The 24,003-nt window shown below is 34.1% G+C and overlaps 1 protein-coding gene across 21 annotated transcripts in view; it reads left to right on the top strand.

The window, feature by feature from the left end:
* SCAF8 (SR-related CTD associated factor 8) overlaps positions 1-24,003 on the top strand; it is a 223,497-nt gene that overhangs the window by 30,283 nt on the left and 169,211 nt on the right. For 15 of the 21 annotated variants that reach the window (XR_012003189.1, XR_012003178.1, XR_012003176.1 and 12 more), the window contains 7 exons: positions 2,889-2,972; positions 6,968-7,012; positions 15,441-15,602; positions 16,651-16,804; positions 18,257-18,387; positions 21,229-21,405; positions 22,541-22,620. Coding sequence is in view for 11 of the 21 variants with exons in the window: in XM_072767369.1 (XP_072623470.1) it covers positions 2,889-2,972; positions 6,968-7,012; positions 15,441-15,602; positions 16,651-16,804; positions 18,257-18,387; positions 21,229-21,405; positions 22,541-22,620 (833 nt within the window). In the remaining 10 variants the exon portion in view is untranslated. The remainder of the gene's footprint in view (positions 1-2,888; positions 2,973-6,967; positions 7,013-15,440; positions 15,603-16,650; positions 16,805-18,256; positions 18,388-21,228; positions 21,406-22,540; positions 22,621-24,003) is intronic. The other 6 variants (XR_012003197.1, XR_012003198.1, XM_072767415.1 and 3 more) reach the window with 1 other exon arrangement.

The raw sequence follows: 24,003 nt of genomic DNA, 5'->3' as shown, positions 1-24,003 counted from the left end.
AAGGAGAATATACTTTGGGAATTCTTGCATAGGGATTTTTTTTTTTTTTTTTTTTTGGTTAAAGATAATTGTTTCTTTAACAAATGGGTAAAACAATGTTCTAGAGCAAGTCTTTCATCAATCTTTGTAAGTTGAAGACTTAATATTAAATTTTAGTTAAGGCATTCATTGAGAAGTAGATAAAAGTGATCTGTGCCTATTTTCTGATCATCAGATTTAATGAAGAAATGAGATTTTACTTTATTTTTATTTTTAAGAATTTATTTATTCATGAGAGGCACAGAGAGAGAGGCAGAGGGAGAAGCAGGCTCCTCACAGGGAGCCCAATGTGGGGCTGGATCCCCCGACCAGAGCCAGAGGAGATGCTCAACCGCTGAGCCACACAGGTGTCCCTAAACAAGTATCTATTTTCTCCCAGACACTGAAGATAGTTTGGAGAAAAGGAAAAAATTTAAACAAAAAAAGACATGGTTTCTATTCTTAGAGCTTATTCTCGTATAGGAGAGGGCAAGAGTGGATCTCAGATGGGCAGCATCCAGGGCTTACTGAGAAATTGACCTTTACTTTATACATATAGAATGTGTTGATTTTATTTTGTACCTAGTATAAAAGAAAGTAGACTGGCATACAGATAGGAATTGAAGCCACACATATTAAAATTCCCCGTGAGTTTGGCAAAGATAGTTTCTTAAATGATCTGATGGGATCTTGACCCTAATGCTTATTAGCAATATTAACAGATGGGCGCTTCTGTGGGAACTTAAAGGGAAGGACATTTGTACTTCTCCCACAATTGATTTCACGTGAATATCTCTTGTACTATTAACATCTTATTAACTTAAACTGTATTAAAGGAACTTTAATCCTTTGACCTTGGGTGTCACAAAGAGTGACAGTACTTTATTTATTTGAGAGCAAGAGAACATGTGCACGAGCCTGGTGAGGGGCAGAGGGAGAAGCAGACTCCCTATTGAGCAGGGAGCCCAGTGTGGAGCTCCATCCCTCAGGACCTGAGCCAAAGACAGCCTCTTAACCAACTGAGCCGCCCAGGTGCCCCTGTGTTGGTCCTTTTAATAATCAAGTAGTAGTTAAATGATCAGACAAGTAAACATGAAAGTACTATGTTGAGTGCTTCAGAGGTGAATGACAATACAGTGAGGAGCTATTGATCTGGCTGGAAAGGTAGGGAAGGCTTTCTTCATTAGGTGTTGCTCAAAACTAAGATGGATGAGTACACATTAACTAGTGAGGAGATCCTGGTGAAGAGTATTCCAAATGTAGGGAATGAGCCCAGTTTAAATTTAGGCTCTGTAGCAGAAAACTGAAAAAAGGATTATTGTGCCAGGAGCAAAGGGCTTAAGAAGGGAGCATGGAGTGAGATGAGACTGGAAAGGTTGGCAGGAGTTTGACTATTTGTTTATTCAAAGCATGGGAAATCATTGACCTTTTTAAGGGAATATTAGTGATCTGATCAGATTCGTTTTTGAAAAGATAGAGATGCACATCCATTTAGAGGTGTTCTCTGGGTGAAAGATGAAGATGGAGCTGGGTTGTAGTGGTTAGAGGAGGAAGAGGAGACAAATATGGGGAAAACTTGGTAGAAATCAGTAGAATTCATTGATAGATGGATTATAAGGGGTGCTACAGCAAAAGCTCTGTAGAGGACTCCCTAAATTGCTAGTTGACTAACCAACATGTTCTGTCTGTTTTAGTTACTTTTAAAGTCTGTTCAGGTTGTTTTTGCAGTGTTGTAATGGCCAAAACTTAGTTTTTAGATTGAAGTTAGTATCTTCTAGCATTATAGTTAAAATCTTATCATCACTGAGTTATAGAGGAAGTTTTAATTTAATTTAAGCTTAGTTATTTGTTCATTGCCTGATTCTTTCTCCCCCCTTTAGCTGTTTTCTCTTTGAGCAGTTCTATTATCCTTTGCTTAAATTAGAAATTTCAAAATAAAATTATTTTTTGGTGGAGAAGATTACTGCTAAACCTTAAATCTCTTGATTTCTAAAAAGTTTTGAGATCGAGATATAATTCATACACCATATAATTAATCACTTTGAAGTGTACAGTTCAGTGGCATTTAGTATGGTTGTACAACGTTACCACAATTTAAAATTTTGTCACCCCCAAAAAGAAATGTTGTACCTATTAGTAGTTATTCATCATTTCTTCCCAATTCCCCCAATTGTAGGCAGTCACAAATAGATTTGCCTTTTCTGAACATATTATATAAATGGAATCTTATAATATCTGGTGTGTTTAATATGACTTTTTAAACTGAGTATAATGTTTTCAAGGATCATCTATTTTGTAGCATGTATCAGTATTTTTTCCTTTTTTTATGACTAATATTTTGAATGGATGTAACACTTTTTTATCCATTTTTCAGTTAATGGACATTTGGGTGGTTTCCACTTTTTAAATGACTTTTTTATGAATAATGTTGCACTGACCATTGTGTACAGGTTTTTATGTGAATATATATTTTCAAATCTTTTAGGTATATGCCTGGGAGTGGAATTGCTGGGTCAAATTACATATTACTGTGTTTCACTTTTTGAGGAACTGCCAAGCCATTTTCCAAAGCTGCTGTACCATTTTACATTCCCACTAGCTATGCATAAGGGTTCTAGTTTCTCCACATCCTTACTTACACTTGTTATTATCTGTCTTTTTGATTATAAACAAGTAAGTGTGACATTGTAACTCATTGTGGTTTTGATTTGCATTTTCCTAAGGGCTAATGATGTTGAACTGAATTTTTAAAAGAAAGCAACACTTTGATTTTACTGAGAATATAAAAATGGAAATGTTTAGTGATTTCATGTTATTGCTTAGAGACCATTAGTTTTGCTGTATTTAAAATTTGTTCTTCTTTTTATCAGTTGTATTCCCTGAATGACTACAAACCACCCATTTCTAAAGCAAAAATGACCCAAATTACTAAGGCAGCCATCAAAGCTATTAAGGTGAGTAATACATTTTACGCTTGTGTTTTCAGGAGAAAACACCATACTACTATTTTAGAGGGAGGGTAATTATTACATTATACCGTTGACCATTGAACATCACAGATTTGATCTGCACAGGTCCACTTACTTGATCTGCACAGGTCGGCTTACATGTGAACTTTTTTTGATAAGTACAATGCAATACTCTGAATATGTTTTCCTTATGGTTTTCTTAGTAGCATATTATCTCCAGCTTACTTTGTTATAAGAATACAGCATATAATACATGTAACATAGAAAATATGTGTTAATTAACTGTTATTAGTAAGGCTTCCAGTTAGCAGTAGTTAATTTTGGGGGTTATCCAAAGTTATATGTGAATTTTTGACTCTGCAGGGGATTGGTTGTTTAAGGGTCAGCTGTATTTTCTTCCTCTTTATGGGGTTAAGACATGTAAATACATATACTTAAAAATACAAAAATGATAAACTATTATCCTATTCTCACCCGTGAACTCTTCCACCTAGAGATGAATGTGTCCGTTATTTGTCACACTGACTTTACGGAATTTTGGTAAAGGTTTCTAAATAAAAATTAATGTGTTTTTTTTCTTATTGATTCTATTATAGATTTGAAAATGAACCAATTTGAGAAATAATTAAACCTTATTATATATAGGACATTTGAACTCCGTGAGAAGAAGCCACAGGCCTTTAGCCATTGCTCTTATACAGAGGTTTTGAACCAATCTATGTTGACTCATTGATACTTCAGAAAATCTCAGAGAAAGTTTGTACTTTTCTGTAGAGAAATATACACATGTACAAACTTTTGCATAAAATGTTGGACTTTAAGGACCTTTAAGTTCAGCCATAAATACCTCTTTCTAAGAGGCACTGTCCACAAAGCCAAGACTCCCTGCTTTAGTAGGGCTGTCAAAATAGACAATGAATGAGTGCTTATATTTAATTAAGTAGGCTTTAACTTGTGGGTGTTTGGTGATATATTTCCCTACTGTAAATAGCCAGAGGCACCAATTATTTAAATAAATTGTCTTTGAATGACAGCATTATCTCTTAGATTTAACAAATTTTTATTTACAGAGAGAATCACCATTAGGAAAAAATTCAGATAGTTCATTTTTTCAGTGTTCTGATGGTCAAAGCTTAATTTTCACACTTGCAGTTAATTTTTTACATTATAATTAAAATCCCTGTATTTATATGCATAGTATCAAAGAGGTGATAAAGTGATAAGGACAGTGATCAGGAAGCATTTAAGCAAGAGATCTTCAAAAAAGAGTGATTTTTCAGGGTGTCTGATAGGCTTTGTATATAGAATGCTCACTCTCTTGTGCTTTCTTTGTCCTGTTTTACATTCTGATCTGATTTTTATGATTATGATTATGAGAGTATGCAAATATGTGTATTACCATTTTTAGTCTGGAAATAATTGATGCCTTTTATATAATTTGAGCAGAATAAAAATTTTTTTTCATTAAAGTATAGTTGATAACACTATGTTCTACTTTTAGGTATACAACTTAGTGATTCAACATCTTTTCATATGTGCTGTGCTCACCACAAGGGTAGCTATTCTCTGTCACCATACATTGCTATTAGAATATCATTGATTATATTCCCTATGCCACCTTTTGTCCCCATGATCTATATTCATTTCATAATTGGAAGCCTGTGTCTACCCCCTTCATCTATTTTGCCCCTCTTTCTGTCCCCCTTCTCTCTGAGCAGAATATTTTTTGATTAAAATAGTCTGTAAAGATGTTGAGGTGGCATCAACATTATTCCCACTTTTTAGATGCAGGAAGGGTCTAAGAAAAAGTAAGTAATTTGCAGTAGTCAGAATAAATACAGCTAGATTTGAACCCAAGTTTCAGTCCATCTAAACATTATATACTGTACTATTTTGATTTATTGTTACTGCTTTAAATTTTTTAATTTTGAAAATTCAAACATGTTCCAAAATATTATAATGAGCAATGCATAGTCTTCCCTTAGATTTATTTGCCAGTAAACATTTTGCTACATTTGGTCTATTTCTACACACACACATTTATTGGCTGATCATTTGAGAGTTAGTTTCAGATTTCATTCATAATAGCACTTAATCCCTAAATGCTTGAATTTGAATCTTCTTTCAAAGAAGAGACATTTCCTAAGTTAGTTACTTAGGAAAGTATTGTACACTGATCACATGTAAGAAACTACAAAATATAGTAAGACCGTATATTCATTTTTTTTGTCATGTCACTCAGCCTTACCCAGCCTTTTTGTTTTTTTTTTATGTCATTGATATTTTTGAAGACCTCAGACCAATTGCTTTGCCAGTACTGTATTATTTTAAACTCCATTTAGTACATATGTAAATTGAGATTTGAGCTGCCTTTTAAAATCAGATTTAAATGATACTGTGTTTTATATTGAGGTAAGTCATTGTGTTTTTGTTTTTTTTTTAATCAGTGTTTAGAGACATGGTTATTTTAATGGGTGCTTGTTGGCATTGTACACTGTCAGCAAAATTTCACAGATAATCTGTTGGGGAAGAAGGCCCATGTGAATTGATGAACTTTGAATTAAAGTTTATTAGCAGTTTTACTCAGAATTATATGTAAAGTAGCTAGAAGCAAAAGCACTGTCAACATGTTTTCTAGGAGAATTATTATTTAATAAAAATAACTTAGTGTGTAATTATTATTTTGAATGTTGAAGTGTTTAGCAATTTTAAGTAGTTTTGACTTTTTTGCTAAAGTGACCTACACTGTTGAGTAAACTGTTCCTCTCTATATATGAAAATTTTAGCTAAGCTTTAACTTGTACATTTGGATTTGATGACTGTGAGTAATGACATTTTCCTTTATTTTGACTTTTGAATTTCATAAATGCAGTTCAGAGGAATGTTTTTGTGTCTCTCCTCTCCTTGTTTACCGTCTTTAAACAAATACGGTAATCATGCAGTTACCATCGAGGTATTAAAATTTATTAAGCACAAATTTTAGATACCTTTTGCTTTATGATTTCTAATATATTCCTTTTTAGGTTTATTCATAATGTTTTTAAAACTTACATATATTTTCTTATAATTAATAATAGTCCATTACTCATTTTTAATTTGTATGTTCACTTCTGCTGATTTTTGGCTGATCCATGAGAACTTTATACATCTCTGTATCTTATTATATATACTTGTTCCATTTTCCAGGAGAAGCAGAAGGAGATAATGAAGTTGAAAAAACTCCCTTGCATACATTTATTAATGCTATTTGTTTAGTTATTTGATATTTCTAATACTACTCTAATTTTATAATACCATAGGAAATCTTTTCCTTCCATGAAAGTAATAATACACACCTGCCAGTGTGCTTATTACATGCACTTTGCTGTCAACATAACAATTTGTGAAAGTATGGTTTTATAAGGACTATGATCAAATTCTTTTATATCTCATAATACACTTTGTATATACAGTTGGCCCTTGAATATCCTGGGGGTTAAAGTGCTCACCCCCCCATGCAGTTAAGAATCTATGTATAACTTTGGACTCCCCAAAGCTTACTGATAGCCTACTGTTGACCAGAAACCCTACTAATAAGATAAATAGTTGTATTAACATTTATTTTGTATGTTGTATGTATTATATACTGTATTCTTACAATTAAGTCAAATGTTAAGAAACATCATAAGAGAAAATATATTTATAGCACTGTACTGTTTATTGAAGAAAGAAAAAAAAAAAGAATGTGTAAGTGGACCCAAGCAGTTCAAACCTGTGTTCGAGGGTCAGTTGTACTGACCATGTATGTACTTCAGGAATCCTTTACTAGTTAAATATCATAGTTTAATTGCTTATAAAGGTGAGTGACATGTTTCTCAAAATTCATGATTCAAATTCATTGTTTTGATAGACCTTTGAAACAGTGTTATACCTATGCTTAACAGAAAAATTCGAATCTGTATTGAACCGGTTTTAAAACCATATCATGTTTTTTCTTTTAGTTCTATAAACATGTGGTACAGAGCGTTGAGAAATTCATTCAGAAAGTAAGTATATAAATATTTTCAAAATATACGCTAAATGTACTATAATTATAGAATAATGCCTTGTGCTCTGTTCTTTAAATACTAAAGTTTAAATTGTTTTGATGGACTGTTCAAAAATAATTCCATTTATTTTCTTTTCTGATTAAGAAATATGGGCGCCTGGGTCACTCAGTCAGTTAAGGGTCCGACTTGATCTCAGCTTAGGTCTTGATCTCAGGGTTGTAAGTTTAAGCCCAGAACATTGCGCTCCACCAGCGTTGAACCAGCTTAAAAATATAAATAAATAAAAAGATAGTGCTTTTTGGATAATTCTAAAAACAATAGTTCCATAATTCTAAAAATAATAGTTCTCATTCAGGTAGATGTTCTTGTTAACTTGTACTGCCATAGTGAGCATCTGTCACTTGAAAAAAAATGGTGTATGTATGATTGATTTTAAATAAAATTATAAATTTGTTGCTTTTAATAGCCTTTAAAGAAATTCTCGCTTGTCGTTTCAAGCAGAATACCTAGGAACAGCTCTAGATAAGATGTGATTAAGACATTGCCTACCAGCTACTTCTCTTGATTCATATTGTCTCATCCATTAGGATTTTATACATCTCAGCATCTTATTTTATAGACCTGAAGTTCCATTTTCTAGAGTAAGCAAAGGGTGATGAAGTTGACAAAAGCTGTCTTATACACATTTAGTAATACTTTTTTTTTTTTTTAAGATTTTATTTATTTATTCATGAGAGACACAGGGACAGAGAAAGGCAGAGACACAGACAGAGGGAGAAGCAGGCTCCATGCAGGGAGCCCGATGTGGGACTGGATCCTGGGTCTCCAGGATCACACCCTGGGCCGAAGACGGTGCTAAACCGCTGAGCCACCCAGGCTACCCTAGTAATACTTTTTATAAGCAGAGTCCAAGGTGACTAGATTATAGTTTTTTTGCCCTCTTAGTGATCAGTGCCCTATTCATTCCACAGTTTTTGACAGGAATACATAGGGCTTAAAACTTATGAAATGATACTATGTTTGTACTTTACTGTAATTGAATTTAGATTTGATATTCTGCCCATGTTCATGTGCCTAGACGTAACCAGAACAAGTAAGTTTGAGAATAAGTGGTATATGGCATTAAGGATTCAGCAAGGTTGCAGTGTTTCTTAAAAATAGTTGCCATAGTTGCCTAGGAGAAGGGTATATAAATCAAAGTGAGGTGACTATGTCATGTAGGTAAGCTTGAGTAAATCATTTAACCTTTATATGATTCAACTTTTTTTTTTTTTAAAGATTTTATTTATTCATTCATGAGAGACAGAGAGAGAGAGAGAGAGAGAGAGAGAGAGAGAGAGGCAGAGACACAGGCAGAGACACAGGCAGAGGGAGAAGCAGGCTCCACGCAGGGAGCCCGATGTGGGAGTCGATCCATGGACTGCAGGATCACGCCCTGGGCCGAAGGTGGCGCCAAACTGCCAAGCCATCCAGGAATCCCCTCAACTTTTTTTCTAAAGTCTTGCTTTCTCAGTACTTGTAAAGCATATTTTGAGATTAATTGAGGCTGAGACACAAAGTAAAATTCAGTATGCTGTGTGTTTTAGGTAATCACAGTATAAAATAGAAATTATCTCAAAAAAAATTATCTCTATTGTGAAATAACTGTAGAATCAGTCTGGAAAAGCGAGTCAGTATTGGAGAAGGAGCTGAAGTAAAGAAAAGAGTAGAATGTCTTTATTGTAGGACATTGCAAGGTATAAAATTCTACATAGCAATAAGAAACCTGTTGAGAGGAAAAGCTTCATACAGTATGTATGGTTTGGAGCTGTTCAAGTATAATGCCATTGTAAAAAGTGCTCCAGTAGCCACAAAAGAATTCTTAGTAGAGAAACAGTATGACAAACTTAGACCAAACATAGTACAAACAACTTCATGCCCCAGCTGTGCAGTCTAAGTGTTACAAGTCCCAGGGGTGCTATCTTCCATTTAGAATGTATAACCTTCAGAGGAAATTCTGGCACAATATTTTGATCTTCCTCTTACGAGAAATGCTTCTCAGTCAAGATTAGTGAAGTTTTGTATGCAGACTCATTTTTATAGAGCTTCAGTTTTGCTCTCCACATTCTTCAGTCATTATACTGAGTTTTGCCTAGTTTTCAAGCAGCCTGAAAGATATTTGAAATGGCATCCAGAATAATTTTGCTATCTTTCATAGTTAAGAGGTTGGTTCATCAGCCATTCTGTTATGTCATAGTGAGGTATACAGTATGTTTGACTCTTCCATCACAGCCCATACAGCTTACTTTTGTATCTTGAAATCTGCCTTAGAGGGATTACTGGCTGGCTCAGAGAGTATGAGACTTAGAACACCAAAGAGGAATGATATTGCCAGTCAGTGTCTGGGCAGAAATGTAAATGGTTTACCCCTGCCCCTATTTAAAGGAGAAATTTGGCAGTGGGTTAGTGTAATGGTAAGTTGAGTTGTGTGTGTACATTTTTAAACTATTTTGTGATAATTGTATATTCGTGCATCATTAAATCAATAATAAATTATAATGATACTTGTAATAGATTAAAGAGAGATCCCACATATTTTTCACCCAGTTTCCCCCAATAGTAATGTTTTGATAACATAAATATTACAACCAGGATATTCATATAGTCCACCAAGCTTACTCAGATTTTACCAGTTTTACATGCACTCATTTGTGTATGTGTATATTTAGTTCTGTGCAATTTAGTCACATGTATTGGTTCATAAAACCACCACTGAAGTCAAGATCCAAAGTAATTGGATCCATCGTGTTCCTTTTCCTTTTTATAGAGCCACACTTTACTCTCCTCCTCCCACCACTCTAACTCTCACCCCTAACTCCTGAGGGGCATTAATGTGTTCTCTATCTGTAATTTTGTCATCTCAAGAATATTATGTACATGTAGCTTTTTGAAATTGGCTTGTTTTGCTCAGTATAATTTTATTTAGATCCATCTAAATTGTACATGTGTCTAATAGCTTCTTCAATTTTGAGTAACATTCCATAGTATGGATATACCACAGTTTATCTAACCATTCACCCACTGAAGGTCATCTGAATCCTTTCCATTTTGGGGGAGCTGTTAATAAAGCTGCTAGAACATTTGTGGATTTTTGTGTGAATGAAAGTTTTCATTTCTCTAGGAAAGTTAGTGCATGTTTTGTTTTATAAGAAACTGCCACTGTTTTCTAGAATGGCTGTACCATTTTACATTCCCATGAACAATGTATGACTAATCCAATTTCCACATTCTTGCCATTATTTGGTGTACCACTATTTTTGGTTTTAGCCATTCTGATAGATGTATAGCAGTATCTCATTGTGGTTTAAATTGCATTCACCTAATAGCTGATGTTGATTTTCACAGGCTTATTTGGCGTTTTCAGTGAAATATCTCTTCGTGTTTTCACCCATTTTCTAATGGCATGGTTTTCTACTATCAGGTTTTCAGAGTTCTGAATAATATTCTAGATGTAAGTCCTTTATCAGTTATATGGTTTGTAAATATTTTTTTCTTAGTTGGTAGCTTGTTTTTTCATTCTCTTAACACAAGGTCCAAGGTCTTTTGTAGAACAAAGATTTTTTTTTTTTAGTTTTGATAAGGTTCCAGATTAATATAACTTCTTAATACCTCTTTCCTGTTCTTACTGGAACTTAAAATAGGGCAGAGAGGAGACAGATAAAACATAAGTAAAAATGTTGCAGTAGTAGTCATAGTAGGGAACCAGAAGCCCACTCCACCTGTTTTGTTTTCTGTGCCATAGCCGTTACCGCCCTTGCCTAGATGCTTGGTTTCTGTGGAGCCTAATTTATAAAACTATTGAATTGGAGTGTTGTTTATAGTAGGAAATACTGTTTTAACAAATTTACGAAAAAGTCCATTTGTCATGCACATTATATATGGTCAAATGAGAGATCTAAGAAAAATGTGAAGTATTATTTAATGATGTTGACTTGTAATTTTGGGTGTTTTCCAGCTCCAGAACACCACATATTAACTTGTCTTTACTTTTCCTATGTTTCTGTGGAGTGGAATTGCTGGGTTATGCATTTCTCCAACTTGGCTAGATAATACCAAATTAATTAAATTCACAGTGGTTGCAATTCGTACTCCCACTCTCATTCAGTGTGTGAGTTTGTGTTGCTCCCATCTTTACCCACACTTAGTATTGTTAAACTTAAATACATCTAATGAGTCTTAAAGGTTATTTTTAAAAGATACACCCTTATTTCACCTTTACCTAAGGGATTAAATTCTAATCAGCATTAAATCTTGTTTGTCAAAACGTTTTTTAGATTCTTAAGGACTTATCAAATTGAATGAATTTCTGTAGTCAAAGAGCAAAATGTCCTTTTATCAAACCAAAAAATTTTAGATAATTATTAGTTATAAACTATTACCACTTTTCCTCAGATTCAGTATTATCACATCTAGGTTAATCTGAAATATTTTACTAAGATGTATATTAAACTTGGATTTGTTTAGGTTTGTTTCATCAGGAACTTGGATAATACTTTTCTTTCTTCTTGTCATCTCCCTTCTATAGTTTTGCAGTGATACTTTATGTCCATGAAGAACAAAACCCTTGTCCGTCTTTGGCTTCTTTGCTTGGGTGACTGCAGCCCTCTAAGTGTAAAGAGGAAAGGAATTAGTGATCTCTATTATTCCTTCCAGCTTAGGTGTCATGGAAATCAAATTGCTATTGTGAAATTTCTGAGATTCCACACTTTTGGGAAAACTTGAATTATCAGAAGTCTCAAAAATGACACAAAAGTAATGTGTTTGCCATCTAAAAAAAATAACCACTTATTCTTGCTACTATTGTATCTGTAATTTAAGTTCTATAGTTAAATATTATTTCCTTAGATAACATGTAGATTGGTTCAGAGTTAGGAGGGAAGATCTCATAGGCTTATTGAAGAGTATTATATATCTTTAGTTCTTGTTGAACCCTCCTTCCCAGTCTGTATCCCTTTTATTTCCTTTTCTTGTCTTGTTGCATTAATTAGAACTTGTAGGATGATGCTGAAAAGCAGTGGTGAGAGGGGGCATCCATTCCTTGTGTCATCCATACTTGGTCTTATTGGGAAAACTTTTCAGTTTGTCAGTGTGATGTTAGTTTGTGGGTTTTTGTTATTGTTGTTGTTGTTGTTTTAAATAGAGCCTGTTACTTCTGGACCATGGACTTAACACATGCTTCTCAGTTTTTCTTAATCCTTATTAAGTCAGGACAGGATGGCTATAGTAGGCTGGAATTGGGTATTGTCCTTACCCCAGGTCAGTGAGGCTCTGGTTAAATGCTAGCAGATTAGGCTCTGGATAAATAGTTTCTCCTAAGGGCATACATTGTCACAAACAGAATGCTACTGGCTATCTCTATCTTGTCCCAGAAACAAGATTTTTCTCCAGTATTCACTTTGAGAACTCATGTAGTATCAGGTATGACTGTGTCTTGGGAACAACCCTTACTTATATGCTATTGTTAGCATCATTCAGTGCTTTGCAAATATAGCCACATGCTTCTGTGTTTACTATTCTAGCTTTGCTTTCTTCAGTGGTAACTTATTTTTTGAGTGGGGGTAGGGTACACATGCATGGGAAGCAAGGAGAGGGTCAGAAGGAGAGGGAGAGGGAATCTTATGCAGCTCCATGCCCAGCACCGATCCCCGTGGGGCTTGATCTCACAACCTTGAGATCATGACCTGAGCTGAAATCAAGAGTTGGATGCCCAACAAACCAAGCCACCCAGGTGCCCCTAACTTGACTTTTAGAGCTTGAAAGTGGCAGCATAAATTCTTAAATCATTATATAAAGTGTGTTTATATATTGCAAAGTATGTGGTCTAAGTCACCTAGAGAGGTTTTTTTTTTTTTTTTTTTTTTTTGCCAAAAAACTGGCTTCTAATGGTATTCACATAATATCTTGGATAACATTAGAATGAAAATCACATAATGTATTTAAAGGTGCATTTTCCCTATGTTTTACTGCCTTTCTGTTCCCAAACGGGCTGTTTCTGCAGCAGCAGAAATTGGAAATTACTAGACTGTATAGTTTGAAGAAGATATAACTGAAAGCTTTTATGACATAACTTTATTATTATTTAAAGAGTAAAAATTCCTCATACCAGTGAAAAGTCTTAGGAATTCTTGTGTTTTCATTACTGGTAGAACTCAAAGAGGAAATTATAAAAATATTTCAGTTGGTGGCTTAGCTAAGTTTACCAATTATTGAATTATTTTAAAACATTAAGCCATACTTAAGAATTAATTAATTAATTAATTAATTATTGCCATTTTATGTGGCAGAAATGCCTAATCTACAAGTGGGGGAAAATCTATTCTACAACATCTTAATACATAGTATATCTAAAGATACTGTAGATGAAGAAATGTTTTTTCCTTAAGGCTTATAGCTTACCACTAAAATGCTAATATATTTTTGAAGCTTTGGAATCTTCACAATAGGCCCCTAAAGGTCCATTTATTGTGCACTCACTATTCTTCTGTGTTGTGACTTTGTAATCTTGAGTTTTTGTTATAAGTCACCAAAAAGATGTATTTTTTAAAAGATTTAGTACAGTCATTACTTAGATTCAGTATTAATTTTTTAAAAAGATCTATTTATTAGAGAGAGAAAGAAGGAGCATGAGTGGGAGGAGGCGCAGAGGGAAGGAGAGAGAGACTCTCAAGCAGAATCCTCAGTGGGTGCAGAGCCCAACTCAGGGTTTGATGTCAGGACCCAGAGATCACACAATCTGAGCTGAAATCAAGAGACAGTTAATGACTGTGCCATCCAGGCACCCCTCAGTATTAATTTCTAAAGCTCTTAAAAGCAACTTATAAATTCTATTGAATCTTACTCTCAAGATAATAATTTATATGAAATAAGGTATGTGAGATTATTTTGTCTCTAGCGAAATTAAGATGTCAATGAATCAAGTTAATAAATAATTATTCATCACTTATCTTTGTGGCATTAGGGAATAGATACATTTTAGCAAAATGTATGTCCTGCTTTTCATTAAATTTTAAGTTTTCTTTATTGAGATACATTATTTGCTCAACTAGGTTGGTATTTCTTTGGATGTATGGTAGTCAAAGGGATATAGCCTTGGGCAGATATAAGAACTGAAGGATGAGTATGTGAGATGATTTGGCAACAGGAGGGAAAGTATTTCAGGCTTTCAAAAACCATAATTTTCAACAGAGCAGATATTTTTAACCTTTAAGTAGGCTAAACTTAAAACTTCAGTATCCAAATACCAACATCATTGCCTTCCTATGAAATATTTCAAGTCCTTAACTGAATGTTACAGTAAACACTTGTGAATTGATGCTAAAGGTTTCTTCATTTTCTTAACTAAATATGACTCTAAGGATAAGGTTCTTAAAAAGTATTTGAAGGAACAGATGAAGCATCATAGTTGAAGCATCATCTTAACTTTTTGCATAATGAAATCACTCATTGTCTCTGCTGAGAATGCCATTAGAAACATGTATGTGTATGTTAGGATTGGATTAAGGATCCTTTTCTCACTGGTACTGGGGTTTCCAAGGATTTTTCAAAAATATAATTGTGCTTTAGTGCCATATGTGATTTCCAGGAAATTACTTTGGGTGAGATATTTACCTAATTATTTCCAAAAATTAAATCTGCTTTTTGTAGCCATAATTCTGTGTGAATTAACATAAGCTTGGGAAGCAGGTTTTCTTATGCTTCTGTATATGGTGACAAAGCAGGAACAGTAACCTTGATATTAAAAGGATTCTTCATCGTGCTCACCTAACCAGATAGGCTAGAAAAGCTAGTGGCAAGAAAGTAGACATATAGCCCTCAATTTGGGTGGTGGATGAGAAGGCTGAGAAACATTTGTCAGTGAAGTAGGTAAAAAATGTTTTCATAGGACAGACTCCTGGAATAGTAATGTCTTATCTTTCTTATAGGTGTGGTATTTGAGAAAACTTTGAAACTTTGGGCGTGGTGGATTTACAATGTTCCAGTGTTCCTTCATTAGTACAGAAACACTTTTGTTATGAATTTCAGATGAAGTCTAATGCATGTTGGTAATGCTTTTTCTAGAGCTCGTTCCTGAATTTGCTACTTCCTTCCATATGGCTTTTCAAAATCATTAAATTTTTTTTTGTTATAACAGTAGCTTATTTATCCTTTTGGTTTTTGTCATTCAAGCCAGTAATGCAATACTATTTTGGAACTTAGGTGACTGGCAGTTGAACTGGGTGAATGGAGTAGCCAAAGTAGATTAAAATGCCATTCCAGAGACAGACTGTAGAATAGTCAATGTCTGAATATTCATTATGTCTACATAAGCCTTGTTTTTGTATTTGTATAGGGTTTATAATGAAATCGACCTTTTCTTTCCTTCCCTTCCTATTCCTTTTTCTGTTAGTGTAAACCAGAATACAAGGTACCTGGACTTTATGTTATTGACTCCATTGTACGACAATCTCGACATCAGTTTGGTCAAGAAAAGGATGTGTTTGCACCCAGATTTAGTAATAACATCATTAGCACTTTCCAGAATTTATATCGTTGCCCTGGGGATGACAAGGTATGCTGCTTTTTTTTTTTTTTTAAGTCGATAATGTTACCCTTTGGTCTTAATGAGACAAGATTATCTTAATTATGATTTTATGTTACCCTTTACTCCTTGTAATTCCGAATTTGGATATTTAGTTATTAGACTGTCCACATTCCGAGATTATTAGAATCCTCTTAAACAGAAGTGGAGAGATGTAGTTGACTTGGCTACTTTTTAATTTATTGAAGCAATTGGTGCTATAGTAAGCTTTGGAATAACACTAAAAGCTTATTTATTCTCACACACAACTAATTTGCTGTTTTGATTATTTGACCTGAACTGATATTGACCTATTTAGTGTCTATGAAAATGGATTTGCTACACAGTTATTAAAAAATAACCAGATTTTTAAAATTCTTTTGTTGTGGTAGAGTTTTATTAGTGCTGGAAACCACACTACTAAGTCTGCTAGATCTGAATGAATAAATATTCTGTACTACATAAAAAGAAGGCTTTGGATCCTGAGAGAGAATAAAAAAGGATTCTTTATGTGTGCTCAAAGGTATTAGAAGTTTACATATTTTGGATGTCATTTGGAGATTTAGTTTACTCTTCTGATAGGGTTGATTGTAATATTAAATGTTTTAAAAGTTACTTAAGGTAAGGACTTGTCTTGAAGTTTGTTATTTGCTTAAAACATAAAGTTAAAATCACCTGTAAATACAGCTTTGGTGCTAAGACAAATCCTGATCACCTCAGCAACCTTAATACAGTCTCCAGGCAACCATAACCATCGATCTCATTAGGCTTTCACATAGAAGCTGAAACCTAGTTGCTATTCCTATTTTCTGCTAACTGTAGCTTTCATTTACCTTGTACATGTATCAAAACGAACATTTTTTTCAAATATGTTAAGATTAGCAAATCAGAATTCCAGATACATGATTTCAGGGGTGGAAAGTACTGTAGAAATATTTTAATCCATCGTTCCCATTCACTATTTGAATAGTCTCTGTGAAATAACTGCTAAATTTTGAAAGCAAAAAAATCAAAATGTCATTTTTCTTTTTTCCTCTAGAGTAAAATAGTGAGAGTATTGAATCTATGGCAGAAGAATAATGTGTTTAAGAGTGAGATTATTCAGCCTCTTTTGGATATGGCAGCAGGGATACCTCCCCCAGTTGTTACACCTGTTTTGGCCAGTACTACTGCAGCTATGAGCAACACCCCAGGTATGTTACTTTGATAGAGATTTGTTTTTTAAATATTCTACTTAAGTCTTTCAGGTGATTATTCATATATAAAGTAATAGTTTAACAGTGTGGGAGAATTATCGAGCATTAGGTAATTGAAAAGAAATGTAATTTGAAGGAACAATAAATTCAATTTATATTTGTGTGGAATGCTTTCCTAAAAATTGAAAAGCTGAAGTTTTAAATCCCTAGAAACCTAAATATAATGAACTTAGGGAAACTGATATGTTACATAGGTTTTTTCCTGGTTTAGGCTGTCTATAAACTTGCATATAAAACAACTCTTTTTTTTTTTTTTTAAGATTTTATTTATTTATTCATGAGAGACACACAGAAAGAGAGAGAGGGAGAGGCAGAGAGAGAAGCAGGCACCATGCAGGGAGCCCGATGTGGGACTCGATCCTAGGACTCCAGATCACGCCCTGGGCCAAAGGCAAGCGCTCAACTGCTGAGCCACCCAGGCGTCCCGCATGTAAAGCAACTCGTAGTATGGTAGGGGAACAATATTTATAAGGAACCCTGAAAAAATTATTTAATGGAACCAAGAATGCTTCAGTAATAATTTCAAAATCTTGTTTTTTAAAGTATATTTAAATGACATTTTAACCTATTATCATAGTTCAGGGATCAACATCTGGTATATATTTAGTTTTTGTTGTGTGTATCTGTGTCAATACACATATATATCCCTCTTAAACAAAAATAGTTTTTTTTTTTTTTAAGATTTTCTCTTTTTAAAGATTTTATTTATTCATGAGAGACACAGAGAGAGAAAGAGGCAGAGTCATAGGCAGAGGGAGAAGCAGCCTCCATGCAGGGAGCCCGACGTGGGACTCGATCCTGGGACTCCAGGATCAAGCCCTGGGCTGAAGGCAGCGCTAAACTGCTGAGCCACCCAGGGATTCCCCAAAACAAAAATAGTTTTATATTATACCTACTCTTTTGTAATTTTTTGATTATATTTTGAATATTTCTTCATATCATTGAATTTTCTTCTGTAGTAAGATTTTTTTTGAAGACTTTATTAGAGAGAAAGTACAAGCAGGGTCAGCAGCAGAGGGAGATGGAGAAGCGGGGTTCCTGCTAAGCAGGGAGCCTGATTTGGGGCTTGATCCCAGGACTCTGAGATCATGACCTGAGATGACGGCAGACACTTAATAGACTTAGCTACCCAGGTGCCCCTGTAGTAAGATTTTTAGTGACTTCTAAGCATTGTAGGCACCTTTAAAATAGCAGCTTAGTTAATGAGAACAAGTATAGACAGATCCTTCTGTTATTTTTTTTCAACTTACCTAATTCTGTAATTAATAAAATATAAACATTTATTAAGTTTGTATATATTTTTAAAAAGTGACAAAGCAAATCTATCTTTCCAAGTCTTATTTTACTTAAATATTTGTTTGGGTGGGTGTGATGTCTTTTTTTTAAAAGGAACTCCTGTTACACCTGTTACTCCAGCCAATGTGGTCCAGGGTTTACCGGATCCATGGGTATCTCAGATTACAAACACAGATACACTTGCAGCAGTAGCTCAAATCCTACAAAGTCCTCAAGGCCAACAGGTGAGCATTTATTTTGTTAAATAATAATGATTTAGAACTCATTATTTTCTTTATGTTTTATTTCATAATGTACCACCTAAAGAGTATGTGTTATTTCTGTAAAAATGAGATCACACTGTAAGTAGTATTCTGTAACTTGCTTTTAATTTAGTAAAGCATCATTTTATGCACTGTTTTGTAAAAACTTCATTTAATGTCAAAATACTGACTTAGCACATAGTTTGTGCCAAACATCATTAGATGCTATTGTTATTCCAGTAACAAGACAGGTAATTCTCTCTTAGGAAAGATGTCTTTCTGTGTTGAGACAAATAATAAAAAAGTCTAAAACTTTATTTAGGTAGTGATACATGACTTAAAACAGGGTAAATTTTTAGAATGATTGGATTTGGGAGGAGGGGTCAGAATTAGAGAGGGTAGCCAAGAGAAGGTATTTTTGAGGAAGTGGCATTTGAAATGAGACTTGAAGTGGAACTAGTTGTGGAAGAGTTTGAAGATAGGCCATTCTTCGCATTTCCTTTTTTTACCTGTCCTTTAAAAACCAAATTAATTGTGATCTGTGCAGTAAGGCCACCCAGACTCTTCTTCCAAATAATCATGAGGTTTCATGATTAAGTTTTTGTTTAAATATCACCTCAGTGAGGCCTTCAAAAAACTATTTAAAACTGTACGTTCTTTCATCCCCTCTACTCCCTATATCACCTTTCTTTCTATTATATTATATAATTTTTTTTCTCTGTCTCTTCGCACCAGAATGTGTGCTCTACAAGGATAAGAATTTTTTTCGTCTATTTTGTTCACTTCTGTGTCTCCAGTGTTAGGTTGTAGCAGATGTTTGGTACATTTTGTAGAATAAGTGAATAGTGTACAGAGTTGTAACAGTGTTGGGTATACAAAGATTTTTTAGAGTTGAGATGTCTGGGGGATCAGATTGGCCTGTGCGTGTAAGTTAATGATGACAAAGTTAACATGGTAGACCTAAGTGGATTTGGGTTTCAGAAGACAGAAATGGTAGGCTGAAAAACAAAGGGTTCATATGCATATGCTAAGCAGTGGGGAATTGCCAGAGATTTTTATGTTGAAGTGACTGATATGAACAGTACTTTAGTGGATGGGAGAGGAGGGACACCTAGAGATAGGAAGTATCTTTGTTTTGATAACAATGATAAAAGAAGAGAAGTAATGAATATGTGATAAATAGTAGGGTTGCAGACTCTAAATAGAATGACCATCTCAAAAATAAAAGGGACCATTTTAGAGTCTTAAACATGGAAAAACCAATTCAGTTATAGTTCTAGATTTGATCCAGTTTCTCCATTTTGGGGGCAGTTGGGAAACTGAATTGGATACTAGATAAAATTATCAAATTATTAATTTCATTTTGTGATAATATTTTAAAAATAATTCATAAAGCACATGGTCTCATTTAAAATAAACTTATTAAAATAAATACTTTTGGCAGGAAAAGTGATTTTTCCAGAACAGATAGTAAAAGAAAGTTAAGAACACGTAGTAATTGATAGAATGTTAAGTCAGAGTAGAAGGAAAAGTAGGATGCTGCAGTGATTTGAACCTGACTGAAACAGTAACAGTGCTGTCTGGAAAAATGGAGATGTCAAAAGCAGCAGTTAAAGTGTGTAGAGAAGAAAATACAGTATTAACTCTTTACCCCCTTTTTTCCTCCCCCCCTTGTTCTCCCTCCTTTTTTTTCTCCTTTCCCTCCTCCCACTCCCTCTCTCCCTGTCTGTTCTGGAACCTCCTCAGTGTAGTAACTAAGCTATTAGATATTTTGGCATTACTTTCTTTGCTATCACATTAGTAGTTTGTAGCCATTGTTTATTTGGTTGCCAAATGCCAATGTAGCTATTTTAGATAGGCATGAAATTACTTACTTTCATCTTGGATGGCTTTTGTACCTTCTCTCACTATAAATTGATCTTTATTTAAAACAGTTCACATGTCTTGTTTCTATTCTAAATTGATAATTTTCAGATTTATACTCAGGTTTGGGTCTTGATTTAGGAAAGTATTAATTATTTCTAAGATGTACATAGGGTTTACTTAACTATGAAATATCTTCAGGATCTTAGTGTTTGTTGTTTCTGCTTTTTTGAGGATAGACGAATAGAGGGAACAGGGATTTATTTCAACTCCTGTTGGCACTATTCACCTTTAATTTCCTTAGTTTCAGACTACTCCAAGAGACCCAATTTCTTACTTGTTTTTCTGCTTTCAGGAATTGTGTTGTCCAATGGTCAATCTGAAAGATAGCAACAGCAGTTGTCAGTGCTTGTTCTTTTACAGAGATTAAGGAGTTAATTGAGGAAGGAATGAAAAGCTTAGTGAAGGGGCACCTGAGTGGCTCAGTCAGTTGAGCCTCCAACTCTTGATTTTGGCCCAGGGTCATGGGATCAAACCCCATGTGGAACCCTGCTTTGGGAGCTCTGCTTCAGGTTCCTTGCTTTGGGTTCCATGCTCAGCATGCAGTCTTTTTGGGGCTCTGAGAGGGGGCTCTCCCCCACCCCACCCCCCCCCACCCCCGCTCACACCCGGACTCTAAATAAAAGAGCTATATGTGATGAGTTCTTTATCTGTCATGGTATGACCACCTTATTTGGCTTAAGTTCTCTGGCTTTCTAGAAGCAAGACAAACTTATTAAGGATTATTGTATATGGGACACATGAAAAATATTTTATTAAAAAATTAACTTGTTTTGAGTTAGTATCTACTTTTTCTTGATCTCCAAAGACTGTACAACAATGAATATTATTGAAAAGATGGGCATTCTTACAGATAAATTCTGCATCTGTTTGTAATAATTTTCCTTTTTTCTCCTTTAGCTTCAGCAGTTGATACAGACTTTACAACTACAACAGCAAAAGCCTCAGCCTTCTATTCTGCAGGCCCTGGATGCTGGTCTTGTTGTGCAGTTGCAGGCTCTCACAGCACAGCTTACTGCTGCAGCTGCAGCGGCCAACACCCTGAACCCCTTAGAACAGGGAGTGGCTTTCAACAAGGTAGACATTAAGTTATCAGATCAGTTCTGTATGAAGTATTAAACTCTGTATGCTATCATGTGGATTCTAATTCTGTAAATAGCATTTTATTATAGAACTATTCTAGTATACGCTGTACTGTATAATTCATTATGAATTTTACAAAAGGTTTACAGATTTCTGATGGATATGGTAACATTGAGGCAAATGATAATTTTCTGAATTTTCTAATTTCTTTTATGGATGTTACAAATATACTAATTTTGATCTTCTATATTCTAAAATTTTAACCTGCTAAAATTATAATTGTTGAAAATGTGAAAATTCACAGGAAAACTTCTCTACACTGTAATATGATAAATTGAGGCCTATCTATAAAGGATAGTGGCTTTAAAGTTGAAATTTTTTTCATGTATAATTTATTGTATAATAGCCTGAATATTCTTGTTAATTATGAGACAATTAAAATACTGGAAGTATTATCCATATTTTTGTTTCTGCTACTTTTTTTTTTTTTTTAGGAAAATACTGATTTATTATGTTATTACTTACACTTTTTTAGCTGTCAGCCTAATTTAGTCTGAAAATTTAATAGCTACACCACATAGGGGGCACCTAGGTGACTCAGTTAAGCCTCGAACTCTTCATCTCAGCTTAGGTCTTGATCTCAGGGTCATGAGTTGAAGCCCGCATTGGGCTCCATGCTGGGCATGGAGCCTACTTAAAAAGCTAAACCGCATAAGAAAAAACTTCAAATTGATCATTTAGAAGACAGTAGAGCATCCTAAGAAGAGAAAGGTACTAGGAATAGATCCGTTGATTATAGTCCTAGGTGTTTTTAATCAAGCTTTATTACTATTGGCAAGGCACTTAATTATTTTAATCCCAGTCTTCTCTTCTACGAGCATTAATATTTATCCTGTGTTGTGATTTGTTATATAAGACAGTGTATGTCAAAGTACTTTAAAAATAAAGATTCATTCAAATTAAATGCTTTATTATAGCACGACAAAATTATATAAAACATTTATGTATTATGTGATAGAGGTAAATTAATGGGATGTCACTGACATTCAGAATAGCACTTATACCTTATTTTTGTGTAAAGCGCTTTTAATCTTTTTCTCCTTTTTTTTTCCCCCCCTTTCTCACTTAGAAGTTGATGGATAGGTTTGATTTTGGGGAAGATTCTGAGCATAGCGAAGAACCTAAAAAGGAAATTTCAGCTTCTCAACTGTAAGAATTGTTGTTTTTCTTTATAACCATAAGTTTTTCCCATTATTATTATAAACATTGGATGGGACATTGTTTTCTGAACTACCAAGTATACTTTGAATAAATTGAGATATAATTTCAGGCTATTGAGCTCTAACATTACAGAAAGATGGTAGATTTGCTGTCTTATTGCCTCCGTATTTATTTTGACTAATTTCTCAGATCTTTGCAGTTAATTTGGGATATATCAAAATCCTTTATAGAAGAATTGTATATACAGTTGTGATATTTTCTATATCTGTATTAGGCTTTAAGTTATTTAATTGTAAGAATATTTGAAATAATGGGAAAGAAGCTTGCTTCTAGTGTCAATGACCAGTTCTAGGAATTTTATCAAATTCTGGGAGTGTATCTGACTCCCAGGATTGGGATTATAGGGGATTTTATTTTTAAAGATATGTATTACATATTTTTATTTAGATTAGTGATTTTCTTTTCTTGTGGGTTTGAGAAAGGGCAAGTGGGGAAGAGGATGTTGGAGAGTGGGGGAGTGGAAGGTGGGAGGATGGAGGAAGGATGATGATGATGCCTCTGGGAATGCTATTTCAAGCAGAGGTTATTAATTTCATGTACTGGGATAATATCTTTTAAAATATATTTATGTAATACATAAAAATACATATATATATCCTTTTGGTAAAGAGATTTTACTTAAAAAAAGATTTTACTTGAAAAATTAAAACTTGTATTTTAGATTACGAATTATAAAATTAGAAGAGAAACATTTGAGATCATGTAGATCAGTGTCCTGAACAATTTAAGAATCTTCTTTTAATTGTTCTGATTGGGTATTTTTACAATGTTATAATGCCTTCTATGATGAGAAGTTAAATAATCTTTTATTACTGAATCCTGTTTGATTTACTTGATACTCATTTATCCATTTTGCATTCTGAAGCAAGGAAACAAATTTGATCCATTATCTTTTGAGACATAGCCTTTCAATATTTGAAGTTAGGTATCATTCTTCCCCTTAGGTTTATTTGCTCCAGATGAAGTACACTTTTTTTCAACTGTTTCAAGACTTCTCACCATCCTGATTGCCCCTTTTGGGATGCCCTCTTTTTTGTTCATGTCTTACCTTGTGGCACCCAGAATTCCAGGTGTATTCCAGGTGTGAATTTCCCAGAGTTTAGTTAAATTATTATTTCCTCTTATCTAAGTACTGTTTCTGTTAACATACCTAATAATGTGAATGCTTTTCTAAAGAAAGCGGATTAGTTTTATAAAGTTTATGGTCAATTACAATTGTAGATTTCACATGTATTGATTGATAGACCATTTCTCCCACTATCGTGTAGTTAGAGAAGGAGTTAAAGTGACAATGTTTAAATGCTTTTAACT

The sequence above is a fragment of the Vulpes vulpes genome, chromosome 1 (assembly GCF_048418805.1).
Source record: "Vulpes vulpes isolate BD-2025 chromosome 1, VulVul3, whole genome shotgun sequence".
In the NCBI taxonomy this organism is placed as follows: domain Eukaryota; kingdom Metazoa; phylum Chordata; class Mammalia; order Carnivora; family Canidae; genus Vulpes; species Vulpes vulpes.
The sequence above is the reverse complement of the archived record's forward strand: the minus strand, read 5'-3'. Positions and strand labels throughout refer to the sequence as shown.